This window comes from Sphaeramia orbicularis, chromosome 20 (assembly GCF_902148855.1).
Source record: "Sphaeramia orbicularis chromosome 20, fSphaOr1.1, whole genome shotgun sequence".
Taxonomy (NCBI): Eukaryota; Metazoa; Chordata; class Actinopteri; order Kurtiformes; family Apogonidae; genus Sphaeramia; species Sphaeramia orbicularis.
The window spans coordinates 33,886,302-33,902,959 of NC_043976.1; the positions used below are offsets into that span (position 1 = coordinate 33,886,302).

Consider the following 16,658-nt stretch of genomic DNA (forward strand, 5'->3'; position numbering starts at 1 on the left):
CTGATTAATGTTGAAATAAAAGTATGACCGTGGGTTCAAATGATTGCGATAACAGATTCCTTTTTTGGAGATATCATGTATGTTTTTATTGTTTCCATCTGGTTTTGCAAGGCATTTTGGGTAATCAGATCACAAGAAGACAGGTGTAAACAACCACAGAGACACGTTCAAACCACTGGCTGAGGGGATCTGGGACATACAGGGGTTGGACAAAATAATGGAAACACCTTCACCTCAAGATAATAATGCCCCAATCCATACAGCTAGGATTGTTAAAGAATGGCATGAGGAACATTCTAATGAAGTTGAGCATCTCGTATGGCCGGCACAGTCCCCAGACCTCAACATTATTGAGCATTTATGGTCAGTTTTAGAGATTCAAGTAAGACGTCGATTTCCACCGCCATCGTCTCTAAAAGAGTTGGAGGGTATTCTAACTGAAGAATGGCTTAAAATTCCTTTGGAAACAATTCACAAGTTGTATGAATCAATACCTCGGAGAATTGAGGCTGTAATTGCCGCAAAAGGTGGACCTACACCATATGAAATTATATTTTGTTGATTTTTTAAGGTGTTTCCATTATTTTGTCCAACCCCTGTATTTGCATATATATTGTATGTTGTTTTTTTGTTTTTTTGCTTGAGCAATAAAGCATCCTGATGCATTAACCAAGAATGTAACAGAAAAGTAAAAAGCAGGATATGATCACTGAAAAAAAAAAAAAGAGAGGAACACTGAGGTATGATCTCAACAGCTGGAATACACTGTCAGGTTCATACATACAGTCACGGAAAAAATTAGACCTTCAAAAGTCATCAAAAGCAATAGTTATGCAATCAAGCACTAACTCCTGTGTGTATCATGTGACTAAAACAGACAGAAAAGAAAACATGGAATGCCTAAAAGCACTGTTTTTGTCAGTACAATGCCATAGATATTGATGTAAGAACTGAAGTGATTTTAGTTATTATCAAGAAAACATGGAAAATAGATCGATATCAGCTCTGAAATTAAACTCTTACGAGCTATTTTTGTTGTTATCATTATAATTGTCCAAACAAATGTACCTTTAGTTGTACCAGGTATTAAAATGAACAAGAAATTGAAGAAAACAAGAGGTGGTCTAATAATTTTCGTAAAATGGATAGATATCAGCTCTGAAATTAAACTCTTATGAGCTATTTTTGGCAGTACAATGCCATAGATATTGATGGTGATGGTGATGAAGTACTTAAAGCTGCGTATCACTTTCGTCACCAATTTTTCATCAAATCTGTAAAACATGAGTCATAGCCTAAGTTGCAGCCGCATCATGGCGGAGCGGCAAAAAACATGGAAACGGCTTCATTGCCTCTTGCTACTGCAGCTGCGTGGAGCTCCGCTTCCCACAATGCACATCGTGACAAATTTCCGAAAATGACCTAATGACCTACTGGCTCTTTTCGTAAATAAATGGACTGTTAATGATGGAGGACACTTGGAAATGGTTCACCGTTGTGCTTTTGTTCTGTCTAAGACTGTTATCATTCGTGATATTTGTATTATTATACTCAGCGCCAATGAAAACACAACACTTGAAGATTCTTATATTTTTTTAAATTGATGAGGATTTCTATTCCATAAGCTCTTTGGAATTAATCACAGGCCATTTCTATACAGTAAAAATAAAAAATCACATCCAAGTTTGTTGACAAAAAATAAGGATAAAGAAAGAAACTCAAGGACCCCCAAAACCAAAAGTCACAAAGTGGTCCCGGAGGTGCTGCAGCTCAATGTAGCCATCCTGCTGTGGCGTGGTCACACGTGCTCGTCCAGGGCGAGGTCTGTCTGCAGTTGAGCCAGTTTCTTCATGCCTCTGTTGCATCCTGACTATGGTGGACACATTGCATCCAAAACGGCGCGCCACCTGCCGAGCAGAGATTCCGGCCTCCAGGAGCCCCATAGCATGGCCTCTGTGATCACGTGTCAGTCTAGGCATCGCTGAGTTATTACCTCCGCCAAGGAGGTTATGTTTTTGCCAGGGTTTGTTTGTTTGTCTGTCCGTTAGTGTGCAACATAACTCAAAAAGTTATGGACAGATTTGGATGAAATTTTCAGGGTTTGTTGGAAATGGGATAAGGAAGAAATGATTAAATTTGGTGGTGATCGGGGGGGGGGGGGCCCACGGGGGGGGGGGGGGGGGGGGGGGGGGGGGCACTGATCAGCCTTGGCGGAGGTCTGTGCTCTCTGAGTGCTTCTAGTTGCAAATGATTTTGGTGCTTTTCAGTTTGCCTTTATATACAGAACATGACCGCTCCTTAACTGACCACAATTCCTTAAGTTGAGCAGTTCATCGCTGAGCAATGAGAAAAACAAGTCTTATGAATGCAGACAAGTTCATTCAAGCGTGACAATAGCTCAACCCGTCTCAGGTTGTTAAGAAATTTTTTGGGATTATCTTATACCTGTGAAACTTAAACATATTGATGCAGCTCAGGAACAATAAAACACATTCAAGTGTTGCGTTTTCATTGGCACTGAGTATATGTATGATTGGCTAGTGCATATATGTTAAATTTCATTGCATGTTCGGAATACATCACTAAATCACAAATCACCGTGAGGGAAGAGATTCAGGTGCATAATCATGGAAAGACTTAAGGATTAATGATACTTAGGCTATGAATCGGGTTTTACAGATATGATGAAAAATTGTTGATGAAAGTCATACACACCTCTAAGTGATTTTGGTTATTATTATTAAAAAAACATGGAAAATATTTAGATATCAGCTCTGAAATGAAACTCTTATGAGCTATTTTTGTTGTTATCATTATATTTGTCCAAACAAATGTACCTTAAGTTGTACCAGGCATTAAAATGAACAAGAAATGGAAGAAAATAAGCGGTGGTCTAATCATTTTTTCCATGACTATAGAAGAAAAGTGACACAAATGTTGTAGTTTTCTCTGTACACCATGAAAGTGGATTAGAAATAAAACATTCAAGATGTGACTCAAGTGTGAACTTTTGCTGAAGATAAAGTTATTTAGACAAATATTTAGTTGATGGATTTTAATGTTTGGTTCTTTTAATTACCCTATTTGTATCTTACACCCCTGCACTTTTATTGTAAAGCACTTGTGATTTTATCTGTGTTACAGAAATAAAGTTTATTACTACGTTCATTTTATTTCGAGGGGTTCTATAAAAATACTGCATTAACAATTGAGGCAAATGTGATGCTGGTGTAATTACAATGCACAGGAAAATACGACCTTCCGCTGGTGATGAAAGTGATGAAATCTGAGTTCAAGCCTTCGTCTGAGCACTTTAATCGTGTATGATAGCGACAGGTGTGCGAGCCTACATGTGATGCAATTATCCAAAATGCAATTTCAAACCAAGTGTAAACAGGGTCTTAAAGGGGAACCATGCAAGATTTTTACATTAATTAAACAGCTTTGAAGTAATTGTGATGGTTAAATGGCTTGATACGAAACTAAAACAATTTTTTTCTGAATGTCAACCAAAGGTCAAATAGTCATAGCCTACCCGGTCAGTATTATTTACCGAGAAACGATACATCAGCTATATTACCAAATCTTATAAATAGCATATGATTCAACTGAGGCAAAGCTGAGAAAACATATAAAAACTGTAGGGGGGAACTCCACAGAGAAAAATGCAACAAAACAGCGAAAAAGAGCCGAAACGGTAAAATCGTACATAGTTCCTCTTTAAAAACAGAATCAAAATTTCCCATGTTGCACACAGTCAGGCTGCAGTTTGTGCATAAAAGACAGAGAAAACCATCCTTATGCGCCTGTGAGTATTTATACTGAATGTCAGTCTTTTTTTTCTTTCTTTCTTTCTTTTTTTTTTTTTTTTAAACAACTTCCCTAGCCGCCATCATTCAGGAGAGGAGGGAACTCAGGTTTCACTACCTCTCTGCACGGTTGCCACCCTGTCCTCCCCTGGTTGCTAGGTAGCGGCCAGTGGAAAGTGAGACACAGAGAAGAGCTGCTGTCAGCGTCTCCATGGCAACTGTGTGAGTGATTCAGGTGGAGGTCAGGAGGAATAGTGGCTTTTTTTCTCCCTCCGTTTCTGCCTCCTCTCATCCCTCCTTCTCTCCTTCTGTCTCCTGTACCACCCCCCACCCCACCCCATCTTCTCGATTCCTCTCTTTCTATCGCTTTTATTCTTTCTCCCTTTCATTTTCTCTGTCTTTGTGCCAACTGTCTACCCTTTTTTCTGCTCCCCTTCTCATCCCCTCTCATTTCGTTTCTCTCTGATTAGCATCACAGAGAGAATTAGAGAATGGGATGGAGGTGCATTGATCTTCACACACTGATCTCTTCATAATACAGAGAGAAGGGAACGTTTAGCGCAATATAACAAGATCCTGTGGAGGTGCACACACACACAAACACACACACATATGCACTCCACACGCCGCCACTCACCTCTGCGGCTTTCTCTGTTAAGCTTGGCTGGGTCTTCATAGTCGCCCACCCAGTTACACTCCACAGGCATGGAAATGGGCCTCAGCCTGCCTACAAATACACACACACACACACATACACAACTTAATATTCTGCTTTAAAACTCACTTTTTAAATGCTGATGTGTGATGTTTATGACTCCTGCAATAATTTCAACCTCTCTCGGAAACTTTTTTTTATTATTCTCGCCTCTCTCTATAGAGCTGAATCACTTTAAAAACTTTTTCAAATGATGTGCACTGGCAGCTGGAGTGCTAGCCTCATGGTTGTTTTTTTTTTTTTTTTTTTTTTTTTAAGTGCTTCCACACAGTTGAATGAGACTGAACTCAATACCCCTATTTTTCTCTCCGTCACACACTCGTCTCCTAACGGCGTACCATATGTAGGCGTGGTGCAGTAAACAGGCTCCTCCTCTTCTCGCCGGCAAGACTCTTGATCCAGGAAGGAGTTCGGTGACTCAGAGCGCTTAGCAATGCTGACGCCACCGTGGTTACGAGATACCTCGTCTCCAGACAAGGCTCCTGTCTCGTCTCTATGGCAACAGCAGAGGCAGATTTCCCATCAAACAAATGTACGTCAAAGATCTTCGCTCCCCACTTGCAATTTGCTTTCATGTTAGTTTGTGTTGTTTGTGTCAAAAGAGCCAATTAAACGCTCAGAGACGCTTACCTGGGTGTGTATGGCTCTGCAGGCGGAGGGGGAATGTACAGGTCTTGAAGGGCGGAGCTCTTGGTGGGTGTTCCTGAGGGTGTGGCTGAACTACTGCCAGGGCTTCTGGTTGGCTGAAAATATAGAGGTAGTTGAAACAATTAACATGACATTACATGTTTCGTGAGCTGTAAATGGAAATATACGACTTAACCCTATAACGCCAAATGCATCATATTTGATACATGAGTTTTGAAGCCCTCTACATGATCAGTGGGATTTTTTTTTTTTCTTGAAAAACCTGATGTATACAATTAGATACATGCAATACACAGATAATCCACCAGGAGGGAGGAATTTGTTCACCAGAGGCCTTTCCAGTGACACCACAAGACTGTCATTAATGAGGAAGGAGGCAGAACTTTGGCAATTTTCAGAAGGAATTACTAATTTGTTAGACATGTTTGTGTTAGATTATATAATAATAGTTTCCCAGCACTGAAAACTTTTAACTACCTAAAGTGCTACAATAAGCACATTCTGGCTATCATTAATTTGCAAGTTTGTAACCAATTTTGCCATATAACACTTACAGTTCCCTGCATTTTTTATTCATATCCCTGTAAAACCTTAAATTTTTGACAGAAAATTGCAGTTATGTGAAATCGGAGCCTTTATTGGTCCTTCTGAACAACCAAAAAAAAAATGTTTTTCAAATATCAATTTCCATGAATGAGTTTCAATTTTGTATCATACTTCATACATCGGGTCTCAATTCTCAAATATTAAAATTTTTGAATAAACAAAAACATAATATAACACAAAGTTCTGCCTCCTTCCTCATGAACCCTATAACATCAAATGTTTCATATTTGATAAATGAGTTTTGAAGCCCTTGACATGATCAGTGGGATTTTTTTTTTTCTTGAAAAACCTGATGTATACAATTAGATATATGCAATACACAGATAATCCACCAGGAGGGAGGAATTTGTTCACCAGAGGTCTTTCCAGTGACACCACAAGACTGTCATTAATGAGGAAGGAGGCAGAACTTTGGCAATTTTCAGAAGGAATTACCAATTTGTTAGACATGTTTGTGTTAGATTATATAATAATAGTTTCCCAGCACTGAAAACTTTTAACTACCTAAAGTGCTACAATAAGCACATTCTGGCTATCATTAATTTGCAAGTTTGTAACCAATTTTGCCATATAACACTTACAGTTCCCTGCATTTTTTATTCATATCCCTGTAAAACCTTTAATCATTGACAGAAAATTCCAGTTATTTGAAATCAGAGCCTTTATTGGTCCTTCTGAACAACCAAAAAAAAAAAGTTTTTCAAATATCAATTTCCATGAATGAGTTTCAATTTTGTATCATACTTCATACATCGGGTCTCAATTCTCAAATATTAAAATTTTTGAATAAACAAAAACATAATATAACACAAAGTTCTGCCTCCTTCCTCATGAACCCTATAACGCCAAACGTTTCATATTTGATACATGAGTTTTGAAGCCTCTACATGATCAGTGTGATTTTTTTCTTGAAAAACCTGATGTATACAATTAGATACATGCAATACACAGATAATCCACCAGGGGGGAGGTATTCATTCACCAGAGGCATTTCCAGTGACACTACAAGACTGTCATTATTGAGGAAGGAGGTACAACTTTGCGTAATATTATGTTTTTGTTTGTTCAAAAATTTTTATATTTGAACATTGAGACCCAATGTATCAAATATGATGCAAAATTGAAACTCATACATTGAAATTGATATTTGAAAATATATATTTCTGGTTGTTCAGAAGGACCAATAAGGCTTCATTTTCAAAAAACTAGAATTTTCTGTCAATGATTTAATAGTTCAGGTTTTACAGGGTGAATTGCAACAAAATGCATCAACAGTGGATATAATAAAGACATGAAAAAAATGTACAATTATGTTAAAAAGACATTTAGCACAATACAACATGAGGAAATAAGAAAATCATTGCTTCCAATCTGACATATTTAGTTCTCCTACCCTTAGACTGTGCCAAACCTCATTTTATCAATTTCACTGCCCTGTTTTGGACCATGTGACTTTATCCCATAAAACTCCTGCTTCGATGATTAATTTAATTGTTGGTTAGAGGCTAAAATGAAAATATTAAAACAACAGAGAAACACAACACCACAAGCTGCATCTTTGCTCTTTCAGTCGATGGACTCTGACTGAATTAAGTGGGAAAAGACTGTATCATAGCGAGAAAAAGTGGCAAAAATATTGTAAATATAACACACACCTCAACAGATATTAATACTGTAGAATCTGACCCATCAAAAATTAGCCACAAAATTCAATTTTTTTGGAACTGAGATGTTCATTAGACCTTTAAACAATATCCAATATTATTTTGCTCATTATACATTTTTATATCACATTTGAAACCTTGGGCGTTTTTATAAAGCATCTCATATCTACAGTATCAAATCTGATACACATATTTTTAACACAACTTAACCATACTATAAATAATCAGTTACCAAGTAATAAATTAGACTACTGGTATTATTATTATATATTTTTGTATTATTACAACAATTATTATTTTCCCCCTCACTTCCCCCTCTCTCTCTCACACTTTCATTCACACCCCCCTCTTCCCCTTTTCCTTATCACCCCTAACCAAGCTATATTGTTTAGTTGCTATTTACATTTATGATCTTTTTCATTGTAATATGATGTTGTCGTTTTTGTCTGTCAATACTCTGTCATTGTTGTTGTTTTTGGTTTGTTTGTTTGATTTTCCCTTTGCTTATGTGTTGTTGTTGTTTTTCTGTCTACATTGTCTTGTTAACTATCACTGAAAAAATAAATAAATAAAAAATTATCAAGTAACTACACATTGTTTCAGTACATGAAGTAACTATATCAATGAGTGAGATGATTTTTTTTTTTTTTTTTTTTTATTTCCTATGCTGTTTTTATCAGATTTTAATTTGTCTTTGTTTTTATGATGGTTGTTTTTTGTTGTTCTTAGCCCGCTTTGCACCGTGTGTTATCACTGTTTTTACTTCCTTATTTATTTCCTTGTCTTATGATTTGTGTACGGCACTTCGGCCAGCTGTAAAGTTCTTAAAGTGCTTTATAAATAAAGTTGGTATGGTATGGTATATAAATGTTCTTTTTAACATAACTTTTTGAAAATTACCAGTAACTTTCCTGTGTGTCGATGATTTAATGATAGTATCCATATTGAAAAAGGCCACAAAAAAAAGCCCTTCCACTGGTTGCGGTGGGATGATAATCCACCAGGAGGCAGAAAACACATGTTAAATCATATACAACACAGGTGTCAAACATGCGGCCCAGGGGCCAAATCTGGCCCGCCAAAGGTTCCATTCTGGCCCGCGGGATGAAAGTGCAAAAATGAACCTGAACAGTCCAGGCTGTCCAAATCCTTTTGGTTCAGGTTCCACCTACAGACCAATGTGATCTCCAGTAAATATAACAACACAATAACCCAGAAATAATGACGACAAATTTTCTTTGTGAAAAATTATGTGGAAAAAATTTAAGTGAAAAAAATAACATTACACTGTGAAAATATTTACATTTACAAAACTATTCTTTCACAATAAAATGCAAATAAATACATAAATAAAAACAAAGATAAACCACCTTAAATGTGCAATTTTAACAATATTCTGCCTGCGACTAAATGTTTTGTGCATTTATGGATCCACTGTGATCTGGAGTTGTGTTAATAATAATAAGAGATGTAATATTGTAGAAATTGTTCAAATTTTAGTTCCAAACTCCAAAATTTTTACAATATTCTGCCTGTTACCAAATGTTTATGTAACGTTGTGTGTAAATGTACATGTATAAATAATACGTCGAGGCATAATATTGTAAAAATTGCAGTAATTTTTCAAATGAAATTTCTGTTTTTTCAGGTTATTCACATCCTTTTTGTAAAACGTAAATATTTTCATAACCTAATTGGTTTTTTTTTATACTAAAATAAAATGAAAAACATGGATTTGTCATTATTTATAGGTTATTAAATCATTATTTTACTGGTTTGGCCTGCTTGAGATCAAATTGGGCTGAATATGCCCCCTGAACCAAAATGAGTTTGACACCCCTAATATACAACATGATTTTAAAGCTGCGTATGACTTTCTTCACCAATTTTTCATCAGATCTGTAAAACCTGAGTCATAGCCATAGTATCACGAATCCGTAAGTCTTTCTGTGATTACACACCTGAATCTCTTTCCTCACTGTGAACAATTTCAAGATGAATGGATTCGTGATACTTAAGCTATGACTCGGGTTTACAGATTTGATGAAAAATATGTAATGAAAGTCATACGCAGCTTTAAGGAAAGTATTGATCATGTTGATAAGATCGAGGTGTCAGAACCTCATGCGGCATATATGACACAAATGGTTTTATAGGGTTAAAGTTTTACACCAGCTTTTCTCAGGCAGTAAAACCAGTGCACAACCTCAAACGTAACCTTTCAGTTCTGCATGTGTCTCGTGTTTCTGAACTACTCTTGTTTCAGATCCACAACCGCAGATTCAGACGCTGATTTCCACACTTTGTTTGTGACTTTGTAGACATTTTTAGAATCGTGCAGTGGCTGGAGTCAGACGGAGTACAGGGTAAAATGTTATCAACTTTATAAGCATAAGGTTTTGTAAAACAGTTTGCTTATTTGTTTTGTTTGCGCAGGAAATGAGATCTATAGGTGTGTTTTCAGATAAAAACTGATATCATATGCCTGGCACAGACGTAGCAGACACAGCACCTCTGCCGTGGGGATCCTGCGAAGGCTTTGTTTCTCTACAACCTCATTACAGGGAAACATTTTCATGCCTTGGAAAAGTTTACTGCAAGATAACCCCAGGAAGTGTTGGACCTTGTTAGTGGGAGTTACACCATTACACTGGCATCATCATAACACTGGGAGTAACATTTGAGACACCAAGCTGATCTGGAATATATTTCAGCCATGTATAATGAACTAGAAATAACACATAGCAGATCAGACAGATTTAAGAAACACCAAAAAATAAGAGTAAAAAATAAGAGTTACAAAAGTAATACATTACAGTAACAGATTACTTTTTGCTGTAATGCAATAGTGTAAGGCATTACTAATGAATTTTCAGTAATATTTCACTCAGTACATGTTCAAGGTAGATTGAGTTAGATCAGACAAATTTAAGAAGATCAGACAGATTTAAGAAACACCCAAAATAAGCAGTGTTGGGAGTAACAAGTTACAAAAGTAATGCATTAGAGTAACTGATTACTTTTTGCTGGGCCTTGCTAGTGGGAGTTAGACCATTACACTGGCATCATCATAACACTGGGAGTAACATTTGAGACACCAAGCTGATCTGGAATATATTTCAGCTATGTATAATGAACCAGAAATAACACATAGCAGATCAGACAGATTTAAGAAACACCAAAGAATAAGAGTTACAAAAGTAATGCATTACAGTAACAGATTACTTTTTGCTGTAATGCAATAGTGTAAGGCATTACTAATGAATATTCAGTAATATTTGACTCAGTACTGTTCAAGGCAGATTGAGTTAGATCAGACAAATTTAAGATCAGACAGATTTACGTAACACCCAAAATAAGCAGTGTTGGGAGTAACAGATTACAAAAGTAATGCATTAGAGTAACAGATTACTTTTTCTTGGGCCTTGTTAGTGGGAGTTAGACCATTACACTGGCATCATCATAACACTGGGAGTAACATTTGAGACACCAAGCTGATCTGGAATATATTTCAGCCATATATAATGAACTAGAAATAACACACAGCAGATCAGACAGATTTAAGAAACACCCAAAAATAAGAGTTACAAAAGTAATGCATTACAGTAACAGATTACTTTTTGCTGTGACGCAATAGTGTAACGCATTACTAATGAATATTCAGTAATATTTTACTCAGTACATGTTCAAGGCAGATTGAGTTAGATCAGACAAATTTAAGATCAGACAGATTTAAGAAACACCCAAAATAAGCAGTGTTGAGAGTAACAGGTTACAAAAGTAATGCATTAGAGTAACAGATTACTTTTTCTTGGGCCTTGTTAGTGGGAGTTAGACCATTACACTGGCATCATCATAACACTGGGAGTAACATTTGAGACACCAAGCTGATCTGGAATATATTTCAGCTATGTATAATGAACCAGAAATAACACATAGCAGATCAGACAGATTTAAGAAACACCCAAAAATAAGAGTTACAAAAGTAATGCATTACAGTAACAGATTACTTTTTGCTGTGACGCAATAGTGTAATGCATTATTAATGAATTGTCAGTAATATTTTACTCCGTACTGTTCAAAGTGGCTTGTCTTACATCAGACAAATTTAAGATCAGACAGATTTAAGAAACACCCAAAATAAGCAGCGTTGGGAGTAACAGATTACAAAAGTAATGCATTAGAGTAACAGATTACTTTTTCTTGGGCCTTGTTAGTGGGAGTTACACCATTACACTGGCATCATCATAACACTGGGAGTAACATTTGAGACACCAAGCTGATCTGGAATATATTTCAGCTATGTATAATGAACTAGAAATAACACATAGCAGATCAGACAGATTTAAGAAACACCAAAAAATAAGAGTAAAAAATAAGAGTTACAAAAGTAATACATTACAGTAACAGATTACTTTTTGCTGTAATGCAATAGTGTAAGGCATTACTAATGAATTTTCAGTAATATTTCACTCAGTACATGTTCAAGGTAGATTGAGTTAGATCACACAAATTTAAGAAGATCAGACAGATTTAAGAAACACCCAAAATAAGCAGTGTTGGGAGTAACAAGTTACAAAAGTAATGCATTAGAGTAACTGATTACTTTTTGCTGGGCCTTGCTAGTGGGAGTTAGACCATTACACTGGCATCATCATAACACTGGGAGTAACATTTGAGACACCAAGCTGATCTGGAATATATTTCAGCCATGTATAATGAACTAGAAATAACACATAGCAGATCAGACAGATTTAAGAAACACCAAAGAATAAGAGTTACAAAAGTAATGCATTACAGTAACAGATTACTTTTTGCTGTAATGCAATAGTGTAAGGCATTACTAATGAATTTTCAGTAATATTTCACTCAGTACATGTTCAAGGTAGATTGAGTTAGATCACACAAATTTAAGAAGATCAGACAGATTTAAGAAACACCCAAAATAAGCAGTGTTGGGAGTAACAAGTTACAAAAGTAATGCATTAGAGTAACTGATTACTTTTTGTTGGGCCTTGTTAGTGGGAGTTAGACCATTACACTGGCATCATCATAACACTGGGAGTAACATTTGAGACACCAAGCTGATCTGGAATATATTTCAGCCATGTATAATGAACTAGAAATAACACATAGCAGATCAGACAGATTTAAGAAACACCCAAAAATAAGTTACAAAAGTAATGCATTACAGTAACAGATTACTTTTTGCTGTGACGCAATAGTGTAATGCATTATTAATGAATTGTCAGTAATATTTTACTCCGTACTGTTCAAAGTGGCTTGTGTTAGATCAGACAAATTTAAGATCAGACAGATTTAAGAAACACCCAAAATAAGCAGCGTTGGGAGTAACAGATTACAAAAGTAATGCATTAGAGTAACAGATTACTTTTTGCTGGGCCTTGTTAGTGGGAGTTAGACCATTACACTGGCATCATCATAACACTGGGAGTAACATTTGAGACACCAAGCTGATCTGGAATATATTTCAGCAATATATAATGAACTAGAAATAACACATAGCAGATCAGACAGATTTAAGAAACACCAAAAAATAAGTTACAAAAGTAATGCATTACAGTAACAGATTATTTTTTGCTGTAATGCAATAGTGTAAGGCATTACTAATGAATATTCAGTAATACTTTACTCAGTACACGTTCAAGGCAGATTGAGTTAGATCACACAAATTTAAGATCAGACAGATTTAAGAAACACCCAAAATAAGCAGTGTTGGGAGTAACAAGTTACAAAAGTAATGCATTAGAGTAACTGATTACTTTTTGCTGGGCCTTGTTAGTGGGAGTTAGACCATTACACTGGCATCATCATAACACTGGGAGTAACATTTGAGACACCAAGCTGATCTGGAATATATTTCAGCCATGTATAATGAACCAGAAATAACACACAGCAGATCAGACAGATTTAAGAAACACCAAAAAATAAGAGTTACAAAAGTAATGCATGACAGTAACAGATTACTTTTTGCTGTGACACAATAGTGTAATGCATTATTAATGCATTTTCAGTAATATTTTACACAGTACTGTTCAAAGCGGCTTGTGTTACATCAGACAAATTTAAGATCAGACAGATTTAAGAAACACCCAAAATAAGCAGCGTTGGGAGTAACAGATTACAAAAGTAATGCATTAGAGTAACAGATTACTTTTTGCTGGGCCTTGTTAGTGGGAGTTAGACCATTACACTGGCATCATCATAACACTGGGAGTAACATTTGAGACACCAAGCTGGAATATATTTGGGATATATTTCAGCCATAAATAATGAACTAGAAATAACACATAGCAGATCAGACAGATTTAAGAAACACCCAAAAATGACAGTTACAAAAGTAATGCATTACAGTAACAGACTACTTTTTGCTGTAACACAATAGTGTAAGACATTACAAATTAATTTTCAGTAATATTTTACTCCGTACTGTTCAAGGCGGCTTGTGTTAGATCAGACAAATTTAAGATCAGACAGATTTAAGAAACACCCAAAATAAGCAGTGTTGGGAGTAACAGGTTACAAAAGTAATGCATTACAGTAACAGATTACTTTTTGCTGTCAAACATACAGCCCGGGGGCCAAAACCGGCCCACCAAAGGGTCCAATCCGGCCCATGGGATGAATTTGTGAAGTGCAAAAATTACACCGAAGATATTGACAATCAAGGATATTAAAATCATTTTAGGTCAGTTCAATCTAAAATAGGTCAGACCAGTAAAATACACCATAAAAACCTTTAAATAATAAAAACTGGTAATTTTTCTCTTTGTTTTAGTGTAAAAAAAGTTAAATTACACAAACGTGTTTATATTTACCGACCTGCCTTTTACAAAAAATGTGAATAACCTTATTTTTCTGAAGAATTTTCAGGGTGTTTATATTTATTCAAGCTGTTCATGCGATGTTCAAGTACAGTTCGTAGATGTAAACATTTTCATGATGGAATCTTACTGTTTAAGAAGTGATTTAAAAGATGTCACTGATTCCGCAATTGAATATGAAAAGAACGAACAATACACGGATTGTAGCGTTACTTGCTGAGCTACCCATCTACATGTACTCCGGGGCACAAATTTATGCGTCCCAAGGCTCTCGTATCTCTTGTATTGGGGGGGGTTATTATTTGACTTTTTCGGGGGGCTATTTATGACGAGAGTCTGTATGTAACTCAAAAGTAATGCAGGACTCATGTCACGCATTACAATTCTTAGACAGTAAAATTGTAAGGTAAGGAGTTACTTTTAAATAACAGTAACAAGTAATCTGTAATGTATTACAGTTTGGAAGCAACTTGCACAACACTAAAAAATAAGTGGAGGTTGTTTGGGAAAGAAGATTAAAGTGAAAGGTAAAATTATGTCCCAAACATTCATCACCTCCGCCAAGGAGGTTATGTTTTTGCCAGGGTTTGTTTGTTTGTTTGTCTGTTTGTCTGTCCGTTAGTGTGCAACATAACTCAAAAAGTTATGGACAGATTTTGATGAAATTTTCAGGGTTTGTTGGAAATGGGATAAGGAAGAAATGATTAACTTTTGGGGGTGATCCGGAAGAAATCCTGGATTCTGGATCACTTTGAAATTTTCGTTAACATTGTGGTAAATGGGGCCAAAATTTTCGTTTCCCAATATCTCGCTTAATTATTGACCAAAACTCATGAAATTTCACTCAGGAATTGACAGTGGGGTCCTCTATCACATTTCAAAGGCTGATCCGGATCTGATCCAGAAGGCGGATTTTATTTTAAAAAATAAATGTAGGATTTGTATCACCGATTATGTGGGGAATTTTTGCGCTTGGCGGAGGTCTGCGCTCTCCGAGTGCTTTCCTAGCTGCAGTTGTGCATTCATCAGGTATGCTTGGTGACATTTCGAGTGTGCTCAACTTGTGTTATTCATTCGATTCCATCTAGATTTCAGCAATTTTCTCTAATAAAATCCCAACGATGTGACAAATGTGAATCCCCGGGGAGGGTGTCGAGGGCTGATGTGGTCACACAAACACAGTGATGAAGGGCAGGAGGAAAAATGTTGTTTTCTCCGTGTTTACTCCCGACTGTGTAGATAATCAGCGTTAATGAGGGGGATACATTTCACAATTTGCAGTAGCACTGGGAATGTGGGTGGAGGGTGTCATCAATTTTCCCTTCCCATTCATTCCAGCGAGTTTTAGCTGGCAAACAAAACCATGCTGAGCCACAGTACCCTGACCTAATTACACGCTTTGGCTGAGGCCGTAAAGGGAGAGAGTATTCTGTGGGGAATTATGTGGGCCAGTGCAGTGTTTTAATAAAGTCTATAAAAGGTAGAGCGAGTCCCACCTGCAGAGCCAGGGGTTTCCAACGCATGTTCTTCAGCAGAGCAGGGGCGGAACTCAGAGTGCTCTGCGGACGCTTCTTCAGGGTCAGGGACACGACGCCTTTATCGGCCCGGAGCGAGCCCACCAAGTTACGCAACTGCCAGCCCACCTGTAGACCGGAGAGGACGAGGGTCAGGGCAGACACTGATCAGGATCATCTGGACAATTAAGAATGTAATTACAAAGCAGATGAGAATCCAGCTTTTCTGTGCAGCTTGAATTCTGTCCACGTCGTGATTGGATTGAGCTTGTTGAGCCTTCTGTGCAAAGGCAAGTGGGTGTGGAGGTGGTAAGTCTATCTATAGAGCTTTCATATGATGTAACCTGCCCTCAATTTGAAAACAAATGTTCCTCATCTTGATATACCCAACATATTTAGCCACAAAACAAAGAAGCCAGCATTACTTGTTTGGAGAGATCTGCGAACAAACAACAGACAAAACTAAAAATGGCTGGAACTTTGTTGTTGTTGTTCGAGGCTCTCTCTCACTTTGACAGATGACTATTTAGTCATCTATGCTTTGTGGGAAGATTTCTTCTAATTAAACATTTGGTCTAAAAACACATTTAATGAATGGATCAGAGGTATGAAACGAACTGAAAGGGCACTGCATGGAATATACATGTAAACCAGGGGTGTCAAACATGTGGCCCGGGGGCCAAATCCGGCCCACCGAAAGGTCCAATCCGGCCCCTGGGATGAATTAATGAAATGCAAAAATCACACCGAAGACATTAACAATCAAGGATGTTAAAATAAAGGTCAGTTCGATCTAAAGTGGGTCAGACCAGTAAAATACTATCATAATAAACTATACATAATGAAAACCACAAATT

The 16,658-nt window shown here is 36.8% G+C and overlaps 1 protein-coding gene across 2 annotated transcripts in view; it reads right to left on the reverse strand.

Moving 5' to 3' along the window:
- Positions 1-16,658, reverse strand: part of cnksr2a (connector enhancer of kinase suppressor of Ras 2a) — a 151,408-nt gene that overhangs the window by 47,781 nt on the left and 86,969 nt on the right. For both annotated transcript variants that reach the window (XM_030123454.1, XM_030123453.1), the window contains exons 9-12: positions 15,784-15,930; positions 5,155-5,267; positions 4,863-5,017; positions 4,447-4,536 (exon numbers count right to left, since the gene is read on the reverse strand). In XM_030123454.1, the coding sequence (XP_029979314.1) occupies positions 4,447-4,536; positions 4,863-5,017; positions 5,155-5,267; positions 15,784-15,930 (505 nt within the window). The remainder of the gene's footprint in view (positions 1-4,446; positions 4,537-4,862; positions 5,018-5,154; positions 5,268-15,783; positions 15,931-16,658) is intronic.